At 36.5% G+C, this 25,363-nt stretch overlaps 1 protein-coding gene and 1 long non-coding RNA gene across 7 annotated transcripts in view; one reads left to right on the top strand and one right to left on the bottom strand.

The window, feature by feature from the left end:
- tcf4 (transcription factor 4) overlaps positions 1 to 25,363 on the top strand; it is a 176,419-nt gene that overhangs the window by 35,827 nt on the left and 115,229 nt on the right. For all 6 annotated transcript variants that reach the window (XM_032570801.1, XM_032570804.1, XM_032570803.1 and 3 more), the window contains 2 exons: positions 4,084 to 4,139; positions 4,919 to 4,994. In XM_032570801.1, coding sequence (XP_032426692.1) covers positions 4,084 to 4,139; positions 4,919 to 4,994 — 132 coding nt within the window. The remainder of the gene's footprint in view (positions 1 to 4,083; positions 4,140 to 4,918; positions 4,995 to 25,363) is intronic.
- On the bottom strand, positions 6,250 to 20,832 carry LOC116724984 (uncharacterized). The gene is made up of 3 exons (XR_004340300.1): positions 20,302 to 20,832; positions 17,042 to 17,543; positions 6,250 to 8,655 (listed from the first exon to the last, which is right to left on the bottom strand). It is a non-coding gene; the product is annotated as an uncharacterized LOC116724984 (long non-coding RNA).

Genomic DNA, 25,363 nt, shown 5'->3' on the forward strand with positions numbered 1-25,363 from the left:
AAACATTCGAGGCGCTCTATTTTCGTTCCTCCAGCTGTTAGAGGCGCGGCTCGGGAATCTGGGCGTGGTTCTGGTCCGTTTGGCTGAAATCACAGTTTGTCTCTTAGAGAAAATGTTTGGAGGCGAAGACACAAGCAACACTAAAAAAAGCGACTTTAGCAGAGCGATACAATTTGTACGGAAGAGGATTAGTGCCCATAATCTGTGGGGCGCGGTTTGTGAAATTGTAAAAATTAACAGCAATAATTTGGGTTGTTTAGACTGTCATAACAGAAAAACATGGGGGTTCGTTTTTCAAAGTCATATTTTCACAATGTTATTCATTCAATGTTAGTTTAAAAATGCTGTGAATAGTTAAACTAAATATTGAACCTGGTTAAACATTTAGTTTTCTAAATGAACTTTTAGTTTATACATTAAATATCTATGTTTTTAGTTTGATAGCTAGTTAGTTTGAAGCTAAATGCTTTATTTATTTTGGGGCTTAATATTTTGTTTGTAAATAAAATATTTAGCTCCAAACTAAAAATAGTTTTAGTGTGGAACTAGTTAAAATTTTATTTTTAAATCTATTTTTGATTTTTATTTTTATTTTTTTTCTTTTAGCAACAAATTAGCAGTAATTTAAGTGAAGAATAAGCAAAAAGGAAGATAAATGAAGAGAGAAAAGAGGAAATAAAACTAAAGGAGGTGGACTTCCTGTACTGGATGATGACATCACTTCCTGCTTGCTCAGCCACTCACACTGAGGGATTGTAGGTTTTAGACATTTTAAGCAGCTTTAATAGAGATGTAATCTGATTCTTAATTCTTACTGTCTTATTTCAGCATGTGTGTGTGTGTATGGGCATGTGTGTGTGGGGTGGGCGTGTGTGTGTGTGTGTTCTGGATTAAACATGATTGTAGTTCAGTAAAGGTACAAGAAGCTTTTCCTCCTCCGCCTTAAATAAGACGACTGAATTAAATGTTTGTTTCTCCGTCTGGTTTAACGTCCATCAGCTTCTCTTCTCATTTCTCTGTTTCTTTATTTATTTTTCTGCTCTAAAATATTAACCCCTTAAAGTTCCTGCAGTTTGAGCTTTTGAGCCTCATGCACGACATTCGGGACATGTTTTATTTTGTGTCTCACTTCAGTGTTTCAGAATATCAAACCAGTTTAAATATTTGCCAAAAACGACACAAATAAAACCATAATACTGTTTATAGATTAAAAGGTTTACTGAGAAAAATCATCCAAATCTATGTCAGAAACCAAAGATGAGTTTTGTCTTACTTACATTGGCAGTTTTGTTTTAAATATTTAATTAAGATGATAAATATTTAGGGAATAAAGTAAATATTTAGTTGATTCCCTATTAGCTCCTAGTCTATTACTAAGCTAAATATACTAATTATTTAGTTAAACAAAATATTTAGCTTTTGCTGTAGTTTAATTTCTCTGTTTTTGAAGTCTGATGGGTTTTGTTTCTTTGGTTTGTGTCGAGGTGATGTGATGATCTCAGAGGTTTCAGGATTAAATTAAACAAACTGACATGTGTCAGTTTAATTGTTCCTACGGAGCTCCAAACAGGTGCAGCGTTGGTGGCCCACATCGTCACCGCTGGCCTCATTTCTGTCTGTCAGAAACCTTTTATTACAAACGTCACCATGTTTACATCACGCGTTCCCCGGCTGCGGCTTTCCAACCCACTGACACCGTTTGGACCCGGCAGGTTGGAAAGTTTGATTCTCTGGGTTAGTGGGTCAAACGGACGCATCGTGGATTCATGAGTCCAGAAAAATATGTCAAATAATAAAACAGAAATCAGTAAAACAAGTTTGTTTCATTAATGACCTACAAGAATTCAGGTTCATTTGAGGTTTTAACGTCTAAAACTGTTTTTACAAATATTCAAACATCAGTTTGAATTTACACTTTCTTTTTTTTATACGGTTTAGTGTGATCATCACTTTTTTCGGGCTGTTACTAAAGAAAATATGTCTATAAAAGTACGGAGGAATGAAAATGTAACTTCCCTTAACTCAGTTTGTTTGAATAAATTGCAAAACTCTAATTTTCTTGGGTTTTGTGTAAACTTTCAGTTAGACAAAGTTCACAGTCTGTTGAAGTTTTGGTTTTTGTAATTCTTCAAGTAGGTAACCATTTATATTCATGCTCTTATTGTGAAGTGGTGGAGGCTGTTTACTGTTTCCTCTCCTTCCCTAATAACTTTATTTAAAACAAACATGTAGGAACAAAATAAAAAAATAAATCTAATGGTATAGAACATATGTGTATCAACATGGTTGAATTTAGCGCTTTAGATTATGGTAAACATGTTGGTCTTAGTAGAAATAATGTTAATGATTAGCGGTTTATATTAGCTTCCACTAAATACTGTGTTGTTTAGCAGAACTGTTTATGATTAGCACTTTAGCATTAGCTTTCGTCAAATATTATGTTAGCATAACAATTTAGCATTTCCGTTGCTAATGATAAGCAGCTTAGCATTAGCCTCCACTGAATATCATGTTTTTGTAGCACTTTAGCAATGGAGGAACTAATGTTTATGATTAGCGGTTTAGCATTAGCGTCCAGTAAATACCATGTTTTTATAGCGCTTAAATGTAGCACAGCTGTTTTTTGTTTTTTTTTCCATTTTTTTCTCCGAAGAGTTTTTGCGGCGCTAGTGGCTCGTATTTTTTTCTACAGTAGGCAGACAGGAAGGAGTGTGAGGAGAGGGGGAAGACATACAGCAAAGATCGTCGGGACCGGGAGTCGAACCCGCGAACCTCCAAACTTGGGGCGTGCTAACCCCCTGCGCCACCACAGCACGCCCCAGCACAGCTGTTTTTGATTAGGGTTCTAGCATTAGCTTCTGCTAAATACTATATTGGTCTATTGCTTTAGAATTAGCAGAACTTTTTTATTATTTTTGCTGTAGGATTAGCAGGTAACCTTTTAGTTAGCTTCGCTCACCGCTGATAACTGATTAGTTTATGTAAATATTCCCTAATTTTGGCAGCTTCAGTTCTCCATACAGGATGTTACCTTTGTGACACAAACAGCTCAGGGTGTAGAACTGACTTGTTGAATATAAGAAGAACTGATTTATTTTAGAACTGAATATTTTATCTATAAGTTGATATTTTTCCATAACATCGCCATAGAAAAACATGACTTTAATTTAAGCTACTTTATGACATGAATGTATGATTCATGCAGATTTTCAGACAACAGGCTGGGTGTGTGAGTGGTAGTTTTTGGACACTGGTGTTTTTGTCCACTCTGATCCCCACACATGCACACATGGGCTAACTGTATTAATAGGAGTCTGTTTTGTGTCAGGCAGATCTTAATAGGATCATTGTGAGAGACATGGGGCTGTCTGTCAGTCTAAGTTCATTAACTGATGATAGATAACCTGCAGAGTGTGTGTGTGTGTGTGTGTGTGTGTGTGGTTTTCGGACTGTGCCTCCCTGTTTGTGGGTCTCTAGTGTAATTTATAGCCCTCAATTGGACGCCTTATCAGGTGCAGGACACATGGACGCCTCCTTCTCTCCTCCTCCTCCCATCCTTTAACTCCAACTTGGACTTCTCTCTCATTTTCCTCTCATCCATCCCCCAATCCTCACTTTTTATTACCCAGCGATGCTTTTTATAATTGCTGCTCGTTCTTTCCTGATGTCTTCAAAACTTGTCAAACTTCTGTTTTGTTTTGTGAAAACGTTTCTGCAGCCGGACTGGAGACGTTTGGGTTGATGTTAGAGAGTCGATTCTGCTGCAGGTTCAGATGTTTAATAAAACATCTGGACGTAAAAACTGGAGTCTGTGGGGAAACGGGAGCGTCCATGGCGTTTCCATGGTTACTGAACACATGCAGCCGGGAATAATAGGAGGGTTTGCAGATATGATAAATGAATAATATCAGATATACTGAGCCTGGATGGATGGGAACATCTGGACCATCAAGTTTCTGGTTTTCCAGAGATCAGTTCCAGTTGCAGCTTCCCAGACCCGATGGTTTCTGTATTCAGTAAGAATTAAATAATTTCCTGTACTGAACTGTATTTTGAGCTAACGTTTTTCTTGTTTCCGTCCAGGTATGGAGGAAAGAACAAATGCAGCTTCATGGGCGAGTGGAAGTCGCTCCTCTAAGGTTTGTTTTGTTGCTTTTCTTCCAGTTTTATTATCAATCAGAAATACTTTTAATCAGAAGCATTTGATTTGGTTTTAATAACAAAACAACTGTTTTCATGTAGAAATGATCGGGTGTGTTTGTAAAGTTACACTGTCAAAAATTAACAGGAATATTTTTGGTTTATTTCATAACAGAAAAATTAGGGATCCATTTTTCAGTGTTATATTTTGACCATGTTATACATTTATAAATGTCATAGTTTGAAACTACATATGTAGTTATATGTAGTAAATATGGCTACAAACTTAATAATTAGTTTGAAGCTAATTATTTAGCTAAATATTTAATTAAATATTTAACTAACTATATATTTAGTTTGGTAACTAGGTAATCAGTTAGCTAACAAATAGTTAAATATTGATCTTGCTAACATTTAGTTTTCTAATGAATGGTTAGCTTGGAGCAAAATATTAAGTTTGAAGCTAATTATTTAGCTGGCTAACTAACTAGTTTGGAGCAAGTTCAGAGCTAACAAACTAAATATTTAGTTAAAACCTAAACACTTAGTTTGAAGCTAGGTGATTAGTTGGCTTATTAATTAGTTAGTTCAAACTAAATATTTATGTTGCTAACAAAATATTTTGTTTGTACATAAACTAAACATGTAGTTTAATAAAATTATTAGCTTGGAGCTAAATACTCCCATTCAGCTAACTTTCTGTTCAGCTAACTTTCTGTTCAGCTAACTTCCTGTTCAGCTAATGTCCCGATCAGCTAACTTCCTGTTCTTTCTGCAGAGTTACGCCGACGGATCGCAGTTCATGGCGTCACATGACAGCCTCTCGCCTCCGTACTCAAACTCCAGGCTAACAGGTCGGCTAACTTCCTTCGTCTCTTGGTTTGTCGTCCGACAGCCGCGGATCGGCTGCTTTGTTTTGGCTGCTTGTGTCTGCGAGTGGAGAAACGCCAGCCGGTGTCTTCTCGTTTACCCATGATGCTCTCTGCCTCTGGCGCCAGTTGTGAGCAAATGGCCACTGACACAGATAATCTGCCTCACACACAGCAGAGCCTAATTACCTTTGACTGGATGCATCAAATATGGAAGACCCTCTCTGACTCTACCTGCCGCCTTTCTGCTTTTCGCTGCTTTGATTCATACCGAACAAACAAACATTTTTATTTTACATGTTCTGATGGAAAGTTTAGTGGAAGGAAAAAGTGTGTTGCGGGAATAAATTCACATGCTTATTTGGAATTTTATTAATTATTGAATTGATGAATATTGTTGATCTTAATTATGTTATCTATAAATAATTATTTTCAATACAGAAAGTGAAACCAAATATAGACCCACTAAGAAGTCACATTTTGAGGACTTATTTCTGTTAAGTTCTGCTGTATCTAAGCACTTTAATGGAAAGTTTAGTGGAAGAAGAGTTTGGTTGAGGTGACTCAGGGCGCTATGTCATCTCCTGCTGTTGTTCCACTTTGTGTTTTATTCTTATTTTTATTCTCCAGCAAGATGTGAAGCCTGCAAACGCTGCCAAAAGTACCAATATCTGCTTTCATGATCATGATAAACTAAAGTAGTTGTTAAAAACAACCTGGTCTCAGGGAAATTCATACCTATTTCTAGGTATATAATTGCCTTTGTGACTATAAATTGGTGAATATTTAAATGTTTGTAAGTAAATTGGCTAAACAAAGAGAACAGTAGATGATATTTTCTTTAGTTTATTTTGTGAAATTTAATCCTAATCCAGTAAAGGCTGCTGGTGGAGCAGCAGGAGTGATCCATTGTGAGCTGGATGTGTTGTGACAGCGTTGTGATTACGGTTTGTGAATCAGAAAGGGAAATATCAGATTCTTCATCTGCAGCCGAGGAGCCGCAAATTTACTTTTATGATGCTAACGCTAAGAGACGGCGGCAGCCGGCGAAATGCGGCACACAGAAACATTTTCACCTTCTACCTCTGGATGTTTGGGTTCACACAACCAGATCACTAAATGATGGTAATACCACATCCTGTTGCTATGGAAACTACTATATATGTAGAAAATGTTAGCGCTCATTGCTAGCCCGCTTAATGCAGCGATTCCCAACGTAAAGGTTCAAAATGAGACAATATTTCCACAGACTTTCCTTTATTAATATTAAAACAACAAGATAAAACGATACATAAATGCCAACCCATAGTGATTATCAACCTTATTAGCATCATCCTGTAGCATTATGCTAGCAATTCAACATGAGTATTGTCCACTCTGCCCTCTAACGCTCTCTGGTTGCTATGGTAACCTCCTGGTTTTGTCTGTTAAATGTGCTGCTCTTCTGTCTCCTTCCCTATTGTAAAGAAAAACTTTGTTTTTACTCATTTTGCTAGCTTGTTGGGTTTATTTTTAGCGCCTCACGTGAACAAGAAGAGCGACTTGAAAGTCACAGGCAGAGAGAAGCCGGTCAATATAAACACTAAGATAATAATAAAAAAAGAAATACTGTAAGTTAGTTATTGTTTTGCTACCAAATAACCTGGATTAGGAGCCCTGGCTTAACAGACATGTTGTTTGTAGCATGCTAAATGTAAAGAACTACTGTAAACTAGCTAAAAATCGCTATAAATACTAAGAAAGCTAAACAAATTATCCCTAAGTCCATTGGGGTCAATTTATGTTTGTGTTTTTGATTTTTAATTTCACACATTTCTGACCTCATTTACAGTTTATCGTTTGGTGAATTTTGCGGCGGATAAAATAAATGATTTGTTCCACAGCTCTGAAAGCTCTCTGGTAAAACTAAACCAAGGGATTTTGCAGTTTTATCGTCTATTGTGAACATCGCTCTGGAGTTATTTCTGTGTTTGAACTATTGCCTTTGATAATCCCTTTCATTTAGTTGTAAATGACAGTTGTCTGTTTGGATTATACGCAGAGTAAACCCTAAAAGGAAGCCACAGTTCAGAGTTAAATAAACCCAACCTGAACATGTTAAGTGTGAAGCTGTCTTTCTGCCCCCCTCCCTCCTTTGTAACCTTGTGTGTCGTCTTTAAACCGACCCCCCGTGCAGATTAGAGTGATGTTATGCTCTAGATAATCAGCGGAGGGATTAGTGTCATCTGAGCGACCCCACTAGATTAATCTGCAGCTCCACACACACGTTCGGTGATCTAGCAATGAGAGGATGTGTGTGAGTGAGGTGATGTTTCTGTTCAGCCACGCCGGGCATTGAGTCAGCGGTGACTTCTCTGTGGTTTAAATCTGTGAGTTTTCAGTGAAGTGGTTGACATTTCTTATACTTTAGGGTGTTTAACACCAGCATCATGACCATGACCCCATATAAACACCAACACGCACACTAACTGTCACAAAACAAAACAGAGGTTCAGTGGTTTCAGCTCACAAAATAATGGTTAAATATATCAAATGTTTGCTCAACTTGTCTTGTTTTTCTGTATTTTTTACTCTAATAAGCTATTAGCTTGATTTTGATTTGCTGTTAGCATGATTCTGAATCGTTTATAGCTTAGCTCCCAGTAGGTGTTAGCTGTTAAATTATTCTGAGTAGCTGGCGTGTGTTTAACGGTTGGCTGTCTTTAACAACTAACGATTATTGTTAGCGTAACTCTCAGTAGTTGTTACCCATTTCTAAGTGGATGTTAGCTTAGTTGTCAATGGTTTTTAGCATAATGAGCTACTGTTTAAGGTCATGGTAGCTGTTAGCTTAGCTCTCAGATATTGTTAGTTTGAGTCAGTAAGCTGCTAGCTTGACTGTGCAGATTTAAGGTGGACTTTGAGTCATCCTTAAAGCTTGTTAGTTATTCTGTTAGCTTTATTCTGAAAAGCTGCTAGTTTGACTCTGTTTGGTTTCAGAAGAAATCTGATTTGTTCGTCCAACAGTCAGAGCGTTACACAGTTTGTCATCAATTTTTGTTGAGAAAAAATTGGTCAATAAAATAGTTTGTGGATTGTTGATATCAATGATGTTCCGTAATTCCAGCTTTGTTTCTTTTGCTGGCTACAGGCTGATTGAAACCTACGTTCTCATTTGTTCTGACTGTTATTTCATATTTTAAAGTAGAAAGCGAAGGCAGGAAACAAAAGGAGAAGCTGCTTATGTACCTGACGACGTGGCTCTCCTCCTGCTGTTGGTGCTGAAACGCCGTCTGTCTGACCTCTGTGCGACCTTATTAATGAGTGTTGAGCCATGAGGCCGGACCCCCTCTGAGGAGGTCACATCTGGACACTTTATTTAGAGCTACATATATCTGTCTCTCTTTTCGTCGCTCTCACTCTGAAACATTTCTGTTTTTCTCTTCCATCTTGTTTTCTTCATTTCCAACCTGAGTCGTCACTTTCCTCCATTTCTTGTGTTTTTGAGTCGTTAACGTTGAGTGTTTCTGTCCTCTTCTGATTTCCGTATCCTCCTCTCGGTGTCCTTCTCCACCCCAGGAGCTCATCACCGCGGCTGGGTGTCGTGCCTCGGTTTTCCCCTTTGGCACCACGCTGTCCCAATGTGCTGCTTTCAGCTGCTTCTGCTCTGAATGTTTAAACAAAGACAATAAATAACCTGAACCAAAAACATGAACAAAAGTACGCAAAACTTGTTGATATTCCACTAATGTCAAAATAACACAATTTCCCAATTGCGGTGTATCCAATAAATAAGAAATTCAATTAAAATCAGTTTGGTTATGCGATAGGTTGTTAAAAAACACCATCTTTCTACTACTTCCTGTTTGTCTTCGTTGTCATTTCCGCCAGTAGTAACATCCAGTTGTTGATCATGTGACTCGTGTGATGGGAAGAAGTGTTTCCATTGCAGTTTTTCAAAATATACTAACTTTGACCTATCAAAATGTGTGTTTTTTTTAAATTGGCATTTCCATCATTTTGTTATTCTAATTTGCACAATTTTATTGCAATTTTACTGAAATACACTAATACACCTCATCCTTGCGCAAAAGCTTCTTTTTTGTTTGAAAAACATATTTTTAAAATTTGTGTTTCTGTTCAACTTCACTCATTAAACTCAGTGGGCAGGATTAGACGATACCCTGTCGTCTGATTGGCTGCTTCAAACAGGAAGTCAAGTTAACTTCTTTCAATTTTGCTATGACTCTGTGCAGAAATAACTTTATTAATAATAATTAATACATTCTTTCTGTTTATATCCAGTTTTAATAAGCTAATGTTGCATTGAAATAAGTATATCATATGTTATTTTTTTACATTAATTTGGCACTCTTTGCTCTCCATAACAGGTATGTTTACACCAGAAGCCATTTTCCCATAAAAATCAACACAGGTTTACCTTACTGGAAGGAAAGGTGAACCATTTTCTGACAATAAAATGGGCTTTTATTATTATTTACAAAAAAATATATAAACATATGGGACAACAGTAATACCAAAATTGTATTCCAATTAAAAAAACATAGACTTGTGACTATATGTGAGATTCTTTTAAAGATACATTGTGAACTGGGTTTAAAGAAGGCAGATTTTTTCCTTCCTGGACGTTTTTCCGGTTCTTCTCGGCTGATTGACGTCGCCTCCGTCTCGTTCTCTGTGTTTTCAGTGGATGTCATAAATTGATTAGCGCTGCATTGACTTGCCTGCATTAACAGGGCGTGCTTTGTGAGCCGCTGTGGAGTATTTAGCGTATTATTGTTTTGAAGGGGCCGTGCATTACGTGTAAATGATCTGCTGTAATTAGATCTGACACGGTAATAATGGCTCTCGTCAAGACGAGAGGCGGAAACGCCAAACAGAGACGACTTTAACAGTTTCACGTTCTGCTCCCAGAAAGTTTTACTCTGACAAGTTTACTGGATGTAGCTAACCAGATTACACCTGCTTTCAATCATTTCATTGAAATGTTGGTTTTGTGAAGAGAAAAGCAGAGAAAACAGGAATTAGAGAGAAAAGTTTGAATTCAGTGATAATTTTCTCTTTTTATTCTAAAAATTAATCCTTTTATTTTGCAGGATATTAGGAAAATCTGTAATTCTGATGCTACTCCTGAGAATTAGTGAAATATGGTTCATATTGACATTTGAATGGTATGTTTTTGTCCAGTGTTGGTTATCTGACCCATTTAAATTGTATTTAAGCTAATATGAGTTTGTGAAAACAGTTATGTTACTGTTGGCTTAATCTCACAGCAGCTGTTGCAGCTTTATGTTTATATTTTTACTAATTTTCTTCCTTTTGTGTCTTTTTTTCTTGTAAAGGGAGGTCAGGATTTATTCTAATGTTATGACTTTATTCTGGAAGTATTACAACTTTAATACGGAGATATTATGATTTTTTCTCATTATTACAACAAGTCTGATAATATTATTACTAAATTCTTGTTGTTCTGATATTATCACAACTTTATTCCGATATTATTATGACTTTATTCCGATAATGTCACGACTTTATTCTCATATCAAGTTAATATACATCCATCTCTTCCCGCGTTCTCTCCCTCTGTTCCTCCGTTCTCCCTCCATCCCTCCGTTCTCCCTCCGTTCTCTCCCTCCATCCCTCCGTTCTCCCTCCGTTCTCTCCCTCCATCCCTCCATCCCTCTGTTCCTCCGTTCTCCCTCCGTTCTCTCCCTCCATCCCTCCGTTCCTCTGTTCTCCCTCCGTTCTCTCCCTCTGTTCCTCCGTTCTCCCTCCATCCCTCCGTTCTCCCTCCGTTCTCTCCCTCCATCCCTCCATCCCTCTGTTCCTCCGTTCTCCCTCCGTTCTCTCCCTCCATCCCTCCGTTCCTCTGTTCTCCCTCCGTTCTCTCCATCCTGTCATCCGTCCAGATGAGTCCCTCAGAGACCGAGCTCAGGTCACTCATGTTGCTCTGTGTGTGTTTTCTTCATGCTTCCCTCTCTCTGTGTGTGTGTGTCCTTTATCTTCCCATCTCTTCACGGCTCTGCTGTTATGTGTATGTACAGCAGTGTGTGTGTGTGTGTGCGTGTGGGTGTGTGTGTGGATGTGACAGACTGTGAAATGGTGCGTAGTAGCACCTGGGCCCTTCAGTGTTGATTGATCGGCTTGGTCATGTGGAAGAGTCCCATCTGGCCAGCTACGCTACTGTGTGTGTGTGTGTGTGTGTGCGTGTGTTGGTGTGTGTGTGTGTGAGGTGAGAGTGATAGAGATGTGCAGCATTAAGCAGTGTGTTTATTGTGAACGAGGGAGAGAGAAAGTGCTCCTCAGTTGTAACTGTGACACCCAGAGGCCAAAGATGAACCGGATTCTATCATCTGAGAGACGAACTGGGAATCAGAACTGGGAACCAGCGATTCATTAGTGATGAACCATTCATGGATTCATTTAGGTTCTATACAGAACCATTCATGGGTTCATTTAGTGATGTATAGAGGGACGAATGCATGGATTTATTTGTGTTGTTGCATCTTCATGTCATATAGAGACGGATTCCTGGAACCAGGCGGCAGAAGATTCACTGTCACCTTTGTATCAGATTTTCAAAATAAAAGCTTTAAGTTGTGAAAATGTTAGGGTCAGAGTGAGAAAAAAATAGTTTTAACTACAAGAATAAAATTATAATATGAGAATAAAGTTATCATGATCATTCATATTATGAGAATAAAGTCTCAATACTGCGAGAATGAAGTAATGATAAGTAATAAGAGTTGTATCAGTACGAGAAAAGTCATAATAATGACAATAAAGTAGTAATTTATGAGAACATGATAGAAAACTGAGAGTTTGCTCTTGGTTTTAAAATGATGAAATAATTAATGTTTTATCACATCAGAATGTTTCTGTGAATCATATTAGCATCGGGATATAAACCAGAACTTTACCTATATATTTTTATTGCTTTCTGAAGTTAAATCAGATAAAACTTCTCATGTTTTAGGTTTGCTAGAATCACCAAAGTTATTTCTATTTGCTAAATGCCGGGTGACGTAATGAGAACATTACTTATTGATTTTATTTTGACGTTCTTTGGTCACGTTTTGTTATCGGGGATAAATGTTGTTTGATTTGTCTGACTTTGGTCAAACCTTCTGGATTAATAAATAAATCTGACAGATTATTTCTGCCAGTTTTGTGGCTTTTATCAAGTATTAATAATTTTATTGATTTTAACTGACCTGAAATATGAGATGTTTGGTTTAACTATAAAAAATTAGAAAAAAACACAAGTTAGTTTAGATTATTTTCCTAATTACTGAAGACGTGGATGTCATGTTCTCCTGTCTTTCCTCTTTTGATGAAAATGAATGTTGTGTCTTATTTTTACCCCAGGAAACAGAATCAGTTCCAGTTCCTGGTCTAAATGTTTGAATGTTATAGGAAATGTTGGGAATACTATTATTGATGACTGTAATGGTGATGACATCACCATGATAGGGATGACATCACCGTTATTTCTTCTAAATATATGTTCCCAAATTAAAGAAAAATTAAATTCAAATAAAATGATTATACTTAATAATTAAATTAGACATTAAATTAGAATATAATTTTAGTAAATTGATATTTAAATATATTTAAATTATTGTAATTCAAATAGTTACATTTAGATTATTTGATTTTAAATTAATGTAATGTATTTTATTTTTAAGCCAAATTTAGAGCAATTTTTTAATTTAATTTAGTTCTTTTCACTGACAAAAACTAACCTGACAGCTGAATGTTTACTGGATAGAAATGATCGTTTAGGGTTAATTTGACAGATTCTTTAATGTTGCCTGCAGATTATATGTTATTACAGCTTCATGTTCTGTAATCCAGCTTATTATATTACAATCTCAACCTGCACATTGTCGCATAAAAAGCTGGTTTGTAAAAAGGAAAAAAGTACACAGTAGTGGAAATCTAAAATATTTAACTTTATTTGAGGTTTTATTGAACTTTTCACAGTTGCAGCTCATTGTTTTGGTTCAGCGACACAAATAAAGACAGCAGTGATGATGATGATGATGCAAAAATTCAAATATTTTAGGTGGTTTTAGTAAATCTGACATTTGAGGTGTATTTTATTATCCTGGTTCCAAATAATTCTCATTCTAAAGCTCTAAAAAATACAAAAAACTTTTGTTTTGGGTGGATGAACAGGTCTGGGTTAAAATGTGGCGTTAAATGTGACAGAAAGAAAAGCACATGCTGGTAGAAACTAAGACGGAGAGACAGATTAGGAGCGAAAGACGGGAAAAAGAGTCGTTTATTTGAAACGAAGCCAACTGATAATTAATGCCTCTGACATCACGGTGTTCTAATTAAGCCTGGCACTCATTAAGCCGTGTGTGTGTGGGTGTGTGCGTGTGTGTGTGTGTGTGAATTGGGGGGTGTCCGCTACCAGGTTTTAGAAAGGGGGATATGTTTATTTTTTCAAACAATAGAAAACCAGAAGTGGAAGAAACAACAGAATCAGAGTTTGGACTTGGCAGGGACGGTGCTGAACAAAGTTGTTGAGAGTTTGCTACTAGCGTTAGCCACACATGGCTAATTGTACAACTATCAAGATGGCTGAATTTCCTAGAAAAACACCCAGTTATCTTTGATTATACAGCAGCCTATAAATGTGTGATCCATTTGTTTTTTATGATTAAAGAGTTGATGCTGCAGTTGTAAAACATCTTCATAAACTTGATGATAGCTAACTGGCTAAGCTGCCATGTAGCGACTCACTAGCTAGTCTAAAATTAGCTAACATTCTCTCTGATTACTACGGATAACTGGGTTGATGTGTGATTGGTAGCTAATTGGCTAGGCTAACAGATTATCGCTAACTTACTGGGTTAAGAAATCCCAACTAACACACAGAAAGTAACTTCTACTAAATAAATCTCAGGAAATTTAGTTGCCAGTTATTCTAATAGGCCATAAATACAAGAAAACTCCCAGTTATTCCTTATTTATGCATCATCTTAATCAGTTTGTTTAATAGTTAAACAGCTAGGCTAGCAGGTTTTATTTACCAGGCTAAGCTAACACTTTAAACATAACAGATTATAAAAAATGAACTTACACATAATTCCTGAAGGTCAAAACAAATTACAGCTAACTGGGTTATAACTATAGGTTACAGCTCAATGAGTAAGCTAGCACACGATGGCTAAAGGGTTATGCTAACATATAATAGTTAATCTACTAGCTTAAGTCATGATAGCTAACTGACTATTAGACTGTCTTATTGGCTAGCCTAACAGATCTAATACTGCAGCCTAGATCTATTTTTGAAATTATTAGTATTTTAATGTAGTTTATAATATTCTAGGCTCAACGCTAACTTAAAACATGACTATCACCAGAGTAAGCTAAAGCTGCACATTTAAATTGCTAGCCCAACAAATACAGTATAGTTGCTTTAAGTTGTTTAGTTTTAAATATAAATTTAATGTTGGTTTTAACTGGCTAGGCTAATATTTTAAAGCTATCTGGCTTTTTAAAAATTGTTCAATTAGCTATAGCTAATGAGCAGGACTAAAAGGCCAAAGCTAACTTACTATGTTAAGACATGATTACCATCTGAATAAGCTAAAACATTACAGCTAAGTGGCTAGCCCAACACATGCAGTACATTTGGTTTAAATATCAGTTTTGGGCTTGGCTAACAGCTCATAGCTAACTTGCTCGGTGAAGATGTGATTCCACACCAACAACAGGCAAAAACTTTTAAATTCCAATCAATCGTTTTTAAACCCAGAAGATCCGGAGAGCCAGAAATTCAAGATTAGAGTGGAAATGTTGAGATTAACGAAGTTTAGTGGCTTTTAAACTGTTGGAGAAAATCATAAACAGCATGAAGTTATAATGAAGTTTGATGAGCTAGCATAAAGTTCTCTGTGGGATGCAAATAGTTAACTTTAATTAATTGAGTGAAACAGACCTGAACTTGGTTCAGACCTAACACTCTGGTTTAGGGTTAAATTACAGTCAACTAGATGATCAATAAGAAATAAACCTATAAGGTAAAAAACAAGAGATGTGTTGAAAGTATAGGGCAAACAAAATGTAAATTTTAGTGGAATCAGCAGTGACGGGTTCACCAGGACAGGCAGAGGTACCGGATAAAAAGTAAAGTTTTGGGATCTGTATCCATTTTTTTGATCGGAGGATTTTCAGATTGCTAATTAGGCATGGAGGGCTAGCCATCGACAGCTGCATTCATCATCATAAAACGTAATAATTAATGACATTCCAACAAAGAAAAATATGCAAATGAGCTCCCCTCATTAGCATTTTCATATTCAGCTCCCATAATGCTTTTGCTGACAAGGTTGTAATTAATGAAAATTCATGTCTCTTAGCTGAGGTCTAGATTGGATCGCATTCATTCGCAATCCCCCAAACGAGAAGTGGAGGAGAAAAAAATAAAAACCACGGCGGGGATCTCTGCCAAGTTTTTAGTGAGACGAGCGGCAGGGAGGAGGGGGCGCGAGGAAAATGGAGGTGGAGGAAGGCAGATGGCAAAGAGAGCGAAAGAGACGAGGAAATGGAGAGAGAGACGCAGAAAGTTACGCTACAGCTCAGACAGGAAGACAGGAACTGTACCAAAGAAAAACATTGTGATGTAACGTTACAAAATCACTGTGTTTGCAACAATGTAACTACAATTATATTATTATTATTATTATTATTATTGTAGTTACATTGTTGCAAAAAAACAGCGTAAAATGTATTTTTTACAATTTTTTTGTGCATTCCTCCTTAAAATATTTCTGAATCTGGGTTGATATTAATAGTGATAATTATTAATATTTTAAAAGAATTGTTATTTTGATATAATATGTTTATGATCTCATCACTTTAGTTTAATAATAAAACTATGAAAAGCTTTTTAAGTTCAAAACATTTCTGACTTATTATGATTTGTGCTTCATAAATGCCACAATATTTTTTTTATATATACCACAATCCCATAAAATAATACAAGTATAATAAAAAATATCAATAAAATGCACTGAATAAGATTAAGTTCAACTTCCTGATTTTATTGGTTTGATCAGATTTAATATTCTAATAATATTAATGGTTTATTCTTACATTATTTCAACTTTATCGTCACATCAAGGCTGAAAACCTTGAAGCTGCTTTTGACTCATAACTGGAACATTAATCAAAGTATTTGATATGTATTGATGAGTTTGATAGTTTCATAAAACGTTTGTTTCACAATGTTTTTATGATATTTTTATGATTTTAAGCACTTTGAACTGCGTTGTTGCTGAAATGTGCTGAAGAAACTAATACTAACAAACTTTGGTTTTGATTTATTCTTGCAAAACAACTTTTGTAAAAAACAAAACCCAAAACTGATTTTTATTTTTTTTGTACTCGGGCATTTTTGATGGCAATTTCTATAAAAATACAAAAATAGTTTTTTCTAGAAAATACAAAGAAATTTTTGAGTTCAAAAGTTAAAAATTTGCTCGTAAGAAAAACTCAGAAATTTTCTGATTTTCAAAATCAGAAATTTTGTAGCAAATTTCTGAGTTTGAAAATCTGAAAAATTTCATAAAAAAATAAACTTTTGAGATTAATTTGGAAATTTTCAGATGTTGAAAATTGTTTGCTTTTCAAACTTGGAAGATTTCCAAAAGATGAAAATTTGGGAAAGTTTCAAGTTAGAAATTCCCTTGTTCTAGAAAATGTCTTAGTTTCATCTCAAAATTTCTGAAATGAAAGATTTTTGAGTGTTTTGGAAAAAAATTTACTGTTTTTCTTGTTTTCCTTCTATGTAAAGTGGCCTTATTACGCTGCTGTACGTTGTAGAGTTGACCTGGATTCAAAGTCCAAATAAATAGAACCGGTAAAACGCGCTTGTCAGACAAGATGGCCGCCCTGTGCGTGCTGACATCACTGCGCTCTGAAAACCCACAGAGAGCAGCAGTGGTGGGAAAAAACCCAGATTTTCCTGGACTGAGAATCTGATTAAACCGTAACAAAACGTTTTCATCCAGAACCTGCTCAGCGATCCGGATCCTTCAGCCGTCGGGTCGCGGTTCCCCGGCCCGTCTCTCCGGTCAGGACCGGTACGGGTCTGGAACAGAGGGGGGCAGCATCACCCTGAAGCAGCGGCTGGTCAGAAAGCAGCCCGACGGGCCGGAACCAGAACCTGGAGAACCTGGAGAACCTGTAATGATGATAATATTTATCTTGTTGGACTCAGGGTTTCACAGCCTGCAAAGCTTCTGATTGGATCGACTTTAATGTTGCTTTTTATATTAGTGGAGTGGTGAACATGAGGCCACATAAAGCAGATCTGTTCTCTGTGTGTGTGTGTGTGTGTGTGTGTGTGCGGGGGTCGGTGTGTGTGTGTGTGTGTGTGAAGTGTTGGCAGCAGATAGCGGTTGCCCCCTGGGCTTTGCCAACGTGGCGCTGCCCCCTCTGCAGCAGCATGGCACAGCCTCCGTCTTTGTTGTGAAGCTGGCGCTCTCTCTCTCTCTTTCTGGGTTGTTTTCTTTTCTGCATATTATCAAAAAAACAACCAACATTTATTTAAAAAAACATAATATTCTGGATTTTAACAGTGGTTTAATTTTGTTTTATAAAGAAAAGTTGTAGAAAAGCAGATTTGTTTTTAAAAAAATGAAACATTAAATCTCATTTTGTGGGGGAAAATGTTTGATTATCATCTATAATCAGATAATGTAACTTCTGATGAATATCAGTGATCAATTCATTCAAATGAAATCAGAGGAACAAAAAATGTTTTTTGTTTTCATAAATTCAGATTTTCCAGGATGCAGGGACTTTAAGGTCCAGGATTTTAACCATTCAACCAGTTTTATTTTTGTACATAAATGGATAAATATTGTGTTTAAATCTTAGACTTTCTATTCTGATAATAATAATAATAATGAACGACTAAACTTTGAGTTTAATAAGACAAAAGAACCTAAAATTAATCAGCAGATATAATTAATGCTTCAAACAAATAATCCTGGAGTAAAAACTATACAGTATATCAAAAACAATCCATAACCCTCTGATGGAAACATATTTACATATTTTATAGATAATTTATGTCAGAGTTAAAGAGGAAGCTCAGTTTCTGTTTGTGAGGAAATCAGTGGGATTATAACAGGATTCAGAGTTTGGGATAATTTCTCTTCACTCTGAGCTGAACTGAATCCTGCAGCACTGCATGAATCTACACAGAAATATCTACGTTTTGATGCATAAATCATGACTGCTCATAGAAATACAAACATGACAACGGTTAAAAATAAAAAAATTAAAAAGGCATCACACTCAGCTGAACATTTAAAAAGTTACAAAACATAAACTGGGATTAATTAAAACGACTTTCTGTCAGCTGTTTAATAATTGAACAATGTTTCTACGGGAAAACATAAAAACTTTAAATGGCACAAATACATTTTATTTAAATCAAGAATCATTTTCAGTTTTCACTGGATCAAAATCAAAAATTAAGTGTAAATATTTTTAGGAAGTAAATAAACATGAATTATCAGAAAAAAGATGTAAAATAAGGTTTCTGTTAAACATGGCAGAGTGATAATTAGGTTGGCTTCCTCACCTGGGAGGAAAGTTTAAAATGCTCTTTGTTTTGTTCATAAAGTGAATAGTTGGTGAATAATGAGGAAACGTTGCTTTTTCTGTTTTTCTGCACCTGCATCAGAACCGGCTGCGTAAAATCAGATAAACATGAAAAATAAGCATCAAAGCTTTATTCAAAAAGAAATAAGATGTGAAAACTTTTGTAAAAAAAAAAACATGAAGAAGTACAAAAGCTTTTACTTTAAAAAAAAACATGAAAGCTTTTATTAAAAAGTATAAAATAAAGGTGAAAGCGTTGGCAGCAGTCTGAGTCGAGGTGCTCTCTTTGCGGTTTCGTCTAAACTGAACATGTTTATATTGTGTGAACAGATGTTTCCTGTGGTAAGCTTTTAGGTAACAGACTCACCATCTCTGAGTGAGTGTGTGTGTGTGTGTGTGTGTGTGTGCGCGCTGACACCAAGCAGGAGGGGAAAAGGCATTTTTTGGTTTCATTGTAACTGCTGTCGCTTTGTACAGCTGAAAGTGTTTTTGTTAAATATTGCAGCTTTCGCTTCTCTGATTGGCTGAGGAACAAATTCATGGTTTTCAGTCGACACTGAAGGAATTTCACTGGATTTACTGTCAAAATGTGGAGAAATTACAGATAAAATCTCACCCAGAAACTCAAAAACACCTGCATTTGTTGAACTCATGAATTATTTTAAGTTTTTATTGGCAAAAGTAGTATAGTGTTTTTAATAATGTCTGATTTAATGAGCTGCTCATATAATCTGAGATGGTTTCTAGCTGGATTAGATTAGGGGTTTCCAAATTGTTGGGCTCAAAAATACCAGCAGGCCTAAAGAATATCATTTATTAAAAACTGGAATCCCCACATCACCACTCTGCCACCACCGTGTTTGACTGCAGAAATGATCTGAACTTCTTCAGTTGTGTTGCCTTTTCACATTTTGTCTTGTTTCTAACTTATAGGAAACTTTTCAGAGAGAAATAAGAGCTTGTTTTAACTAAATAATTCCCTAATGTTGATGAAAAAATACTAATTCCATTTATAATAACTAGTTTTAAGTGAAATAATTGGTAAAAAATATGTTTTCACCAATATTAAGGAATGACTGACTTAAAACAAGCTCCTATATCGGCCTGTCACAATAAATCAATGAATCATATGATAAATTAAAAGAAGCTCAATACTTTTTATTTACAATATTTATAGTTTTTCTGTTTTCTGGATGATCAAAATCTTCAGTTTGATGTTTTGGTCTCAACTAGCTTCTTTTTTTGAAGGACAATTTTGTTTGCAGAGACTCTATGATTAATTTTATTTGTTGTTTTGTGTATTTATTTTGGATATTTAAAATGTCTTCCAGATCCAGTGATAAAATATTTATTATAATTTAAAGTTTATTGATCTTTGGAAATGAGTTCATTCATTATTTTGCCTGAAAATATTATCGTTTATTATAATAAGTTCTGGGACAATTTATCGTCCAGCTAAATCAGTTATTGTGACCTGTAGGTTATTGTTTATTATTTGCATCATTTATTTTTTTTGCAGCGTTTTGCAGTAATAATAATAAATCTGATTGCAGGAATGTTTCTTTAAGTCTGGATTTGCTGCAGCCTCAGGAACATCTGAGCCTTTTCAGGTTGTTACTTACATAAAGCAGAAAGCAGAATGTAGATTAAGAACTCACACCTCAGTCGTAACGCTCTACATCCTCCCTCCTCTTCCTCGCTCTCTCTCTCTCTCCCCCTGACGGTAGCCTCGTTCGCCCTCCTCTCTGGCTCGCTCCGTCTCTGTACCATATGGCGTAGCATGGTACATTTAGCTTGTCAGTGATAATGGATGACCATGGAAGCCCAGTTTTGCTTTAAGCGCTAGCTTGCTGCTTGCCGACTCGCTGTCTGTGTGTGTGTGTGTGTGTGTGTGTGTGTGTGTGTGTGTGTGTGTGTGTGTTGGGTGATGATGCTTTCGGCTGTGGGATGAGTGATCATGAAGCTGACGTTCACTTAACACACACTCTGACACACACACGTGGTAAACGTGAGGTTCGCTGGTGTTGATCCACTGCTGAGACGAATCTGATTGGCTGTCAGGAGGAGATCCTGATTTCAGTTTTTCTGGACTGATTCCTCAGGTGGTTCCCACCAAAATAAATGACGATATCACCCTCCAAAAAATCTGAGAAAACTATAATTTTATAATTTTCATTATAAAATAATAGGCAGGGCTGGATTTACGAGGATGGGGGCCCTGGGCTGGAAACATTTTGGTGCCCAATCCACTAAAGAAAAGTTATTTTGCTAATTCAAATATGCATAAACTGATTATACCAACTGATAATTTAAGCGTTAAGGTTTTTAGCTTTTGATTAGCTTGCTAGCTTAGCTCAGTTGCTAATGTCGCTATTATAAATTCACAAAAAAGCTCAGAATATTACATTTTTCTTGACTGGATCAAAGAGTCCAAAATGTACTGAAGTTAATAAAATATAACTGTTTTTCAGGGAGCAGATTTATTTCTATCATTTCATAAAATCGTTGCTGACATTGTAGCTTAGCTTAGCCGCTAACGCTAATTCAGAAGTTGTAAACGACGTAACTTTTTTGAAAATAATGCTATTTTACAAACATGTCATTTTGTTAGAGAGCAAGGCAGCTGTCTTCTTCTACTGGTTTTATATTAAAACTTGGTGCATTACTGCCCCCTATAGGATGTTTCCTTTATTTCACGTCATTTAAAATGGGACACGAACTTTTTGGTGATTATTTGGTTTGCAAATATTATACAGTGAAAAGTAAATTTCAGATGAAATTATGTTGAACTTCGGAAGTGATAATCTTCTCTTGGGATGGGAATTAATTATTTATCTTAATTTTTTATTAGCGTTTATTGGAGTTTATTAAATTAGTAAAAAGTCAAAATTTTCTCTTTTTGCCTTTTTCCCCTCATTAGCACCAAAAGTGTTTAATTAAATGTTGCAGGGTAAAATAGTATCAATAAAAACTGATGAAATTAATGAGCAACAAAATTATTTCACCAAATTTAGGAATGAAAAACTCAAACCAAAGCAGCTGAGGGTGAAAAAATCCAGTTTCTCTCTCAGATTTAGTTTCTTTGCGTAACGCTGCTGTCGGTTGGTTCCTATGGCAGCAGATGAGGGTAAATTAGTCGCTTCTCTTTTATTTTTCTCGTGTTTCCACGACTTAGCCAGGAGAAAGCAGAGGTCATGACCCCTGCTGGCACGCTGTGAATGGGAAGGGAGCTGAAAAAGAGCTGGAAGAAGCATGCTGGTGCTGCTAAAACCGGCCCGGATCCCAGCCGCTCTAACAAAGCGGTGTGATACCGCCGCCGTGCATCACCTAATACAATCACTTCTTATTCCAAATTTCCCTTTTTTTTCTCGTCTTTTAGCGGTTTGTGCATGTGCGGCTTGGCGATGGATCGTTTCCAGAGTGTGAAACAAATCAACGAGTTATCAGCAGGTGGGACTGGGAAAGGTGGCGACCGGCAGAAAACAGACTGAGAAAAGGTCAGGAGAAAGATCGCAACTGTAGCCGAGATAAACACGGGCATTGTTAGTCTTACTTTTTAGGAAAAAACAGTCACATCTTGGTTTAAAAAGATCAGTTTGAGAGGCTTATTCTCAATAAAATATCAAAATTAAAATGCAAAATTATTTATTTTTCCATTAATTTTCCTAAACACACCAGCTGGATGGTAATATTTTATACTTTTTGGGTTGTTTGGAATTTAAAAATATACATTTTATTGTCCAAGTTTATGCACAAAAACAAGAAATTTGACTTTCAGTATTTTAAGTGCAAAAACATTAAGAAAAAACCCAACAAAACATTTCAGTTTGGGCAAAGTGCAACTTAAAAACGATTTGATTTGAACTAAATGAACTCAAACAGCAACAGTAAATGTTTTGTCCTGCTGCTGATCCTGTTTTCTAATCAGCTCCAGTCGTTTTTTTTCTCCAGTTTTAAATGAATAAAAATCTCCATCCGCTCGTCGTTAACCAGAATCTTTGATTCGCAGTTTTTAGTTGTTTATTTTAAAACGTCATTTTCGCCGTCGCAGAATAAGTTGCAGCACATAACCGCCTGCAAACATAAAACCGGAGCGGACTGCATGTTCTGTTCCTTTGTGGGAAAAAAATGTTGTTTTGTTTTCCTTCGTTCCAATTCTGTTTGCTAGCGTAGCGGCCGTCAGCCGGTTGCCACGGCAACAGGAGGCGCGTGTGGAGGGGGGAAAAAAAAGCAGAGCGGTTTCCAGTTGTTTTTAGGTGTTATTTTCACTTTGCTGTGTCATTTCTGAAAGTTCAATAAACGATAAAAACTCCACTAACTGCATAGTCCCTTCGTAAAAAGTCCAGATATTTTTAACAATCATTAAAAGGTGTAAAACATTTCAGAAAGTCTTAAATTAAGTCTCATACGTTATGTAAGTTATGTAAAGAAAGTAAACCAATTCTCCACTTTGCTCAGAAACTAAACTGTTTATAGATTTCTATCTAACTCAAAACATTGGTAATTTTCTCAGCTGTAATTTAAGAAACATTTTATAGAAATCAGATGAGAAATAAAGTCGCTTCCAACATTTTTGTGACCGATTCATTCTCATCCCTCATCGGAGCAGCTTGGTTTAATAATGGCGCAGATAACCTAGGTGAAAATGAACTCAGCGTTTCGGCTGTTTTGCTGTTTTCTGGAAGTTTGTTCCAGATTGCTGGTGCACCAGATTCTTCTGATTTAAAAAATGTCTGCAGTTTCTACGATGCGAGAGAAGCCGTGTTTTCAACGGGAGGGCCGTTTTGAAAAACATCCCATAAAGTTTTTATCTTAAATTTTTCTGTTATTCAGTCAGATTATTTTTTATAAAACATTAGTTGAAATAATTTATTTAACTGTTGGCTCCCAGTCAAATTCATTAAGCTGGCAGGAAATGGAAAAGTTTGACAAGAAAAACTAAATTAGGCATCTAAAAAATCCTAAAAACTGTGGGAATAAAATAAAGTTTGATGTGATTAAAATGAAATATTTAACATTTCCTTATAATAAATGTATTTTCAAGTAATAAAGCCTTATTATTATTATTATAACTCCCAGCCAGCTAAAATCAGACGTATGAGTTAGCATTTATGCTAAGCTAAGTCAGGGGTGTCCAAAGTGTGGTCCGGGGGCCATTTGTGTCCCTTGAAATGATTTTGTTTGGCCCCTCACCACGACTCCAGAATGGCAAAAACAGTTGACCCAAAAAATGTCAAAATTAAAAATGTTTATTGTTGAGCAAAACAATAATAAACATTTTTGTTTTAATTTAGTGATTTTTGTCCCCCAGTGGGAGTTTAAATCTGCCAGCACTGTCGGCTAAATGAATGTAACATTTATTGAATAGTGAATAAAAACTTTCTAAAAGTTGATGTTTCTTTGCATGTTTTGTCTCGTTAGCCGTTTAGCTTCCTGAACCTGTGACTCCTGATGGTTTCCATGGAGAATAACCTCCCAACAAACTTGTTTACCCGTTCGTTACAGGTGCAGTCATTTTTTATTTCCTTTCTGAGCCGTCCCTCTGTCCAGCTTTTTCCGCCCTCGCTGTGTAATGTCAGGTGGGGTCTGCCCCGCTGCGCCGGCACCGCGCTGATCACCGGCTCCGGCGCCGTGTGTGGGAGCTGATGTGTCATTACTGAGCTGCCAGGTGGCTGAACTGAAGCCGCGCGGCGACATCGGCGGCGGGACGCGGCCCCCTCGGCTCCAGCTATAGGTTAGCCCGCGTACTGAAGGCGTCCAGGTGTTCAGGCGCTTCGTCTAAATACAGGGAATTACGCTCTGTCACCGACGGGGAGACGTTCTCCTCTGCAGACCGCAGAGAAACTCAACTAAAGTTTTACCAAACTGATGCTCTGCACCGCTGTGGGGAAGCAGTTAAACCTTACAACTGGAGAAAAATGCAAAAAACTGTTTTAAAATTAAGATTTTGTTGATTTAAAGTGAAACCAACCAAAATAAAGCTGCTCTTATTGGTTATATTATTCATTTTCTAGAATTATTTGGTCTAACTTCAGCAGCTCTTAAAAAATAAATCATTTAAACAGAACTGACCTGGCAACATGAAGCAGACTAAAAAACCACAACTGTTTTCCCAAGTTGTTTTTTTCCAGTTTATTCCAGGCGTTTGAGTCGAGATCATTTGTCTGTGAACGTAACGGTTGGAGGTTACAGCTTAGAAACGACCCAAACCGTCCGTCTGTGTTGGTCTGATCAGATCCCTGACATGACGCCACATAATTCATATCAATATCTCATAAACAGCGTTTCTCCTTAAACTGGAGAAACCTTCAAAACGTACAAAAGTCTAGATGCTAACCAGTTTTTTCCATGCATGCGAGGCTACATCATGGTGGGGCATCGTCTCCATGGTTACGTCCTCCATAGCACAGTGTTTGATTGCGTCTCTCTAACCCTGTTTATATAAACGTTAGTCTTCTTAACTTGTAAAAAGTGTTGACTGTAAATCTGTGGTTATACTGAAGGCTGGCGGCTGATTGACGGCTGCGATTCATCGCTGCCGAATCATTACTTGTTAAAAGTTATAAAGTAAAATAAATGTATTTTCTCTCCTTGTCTGTCTGTGCAGCCGACGGCGCAGCATCCTGCGACCATTTTTAACTAAATAAAACTGTTACGTTACAGATGTCTGTTTATTTGACAAGTTTTGACGTCCGCCTAGAGTTGGAGTAAAAAAAAAAAGT

Source organism: Xiphophorus hellerii, chromosome 8 (genome assembly GCF_003331165.1).
Source record: "Xiphophorus hellerii strain 12219 chromosome 8, Xiphophorus_hellerii-4.1, whole genome shotgun sequence".
In the NCBI taxonomy this organism is placed as follows: domain Eukaryota; kingdom Metazoa; phylum Chordata; class Actinopteri; order Cyprinodontiformes; family Poeciliidae; genus Xiphophorus; species Xiphophorus hellerii.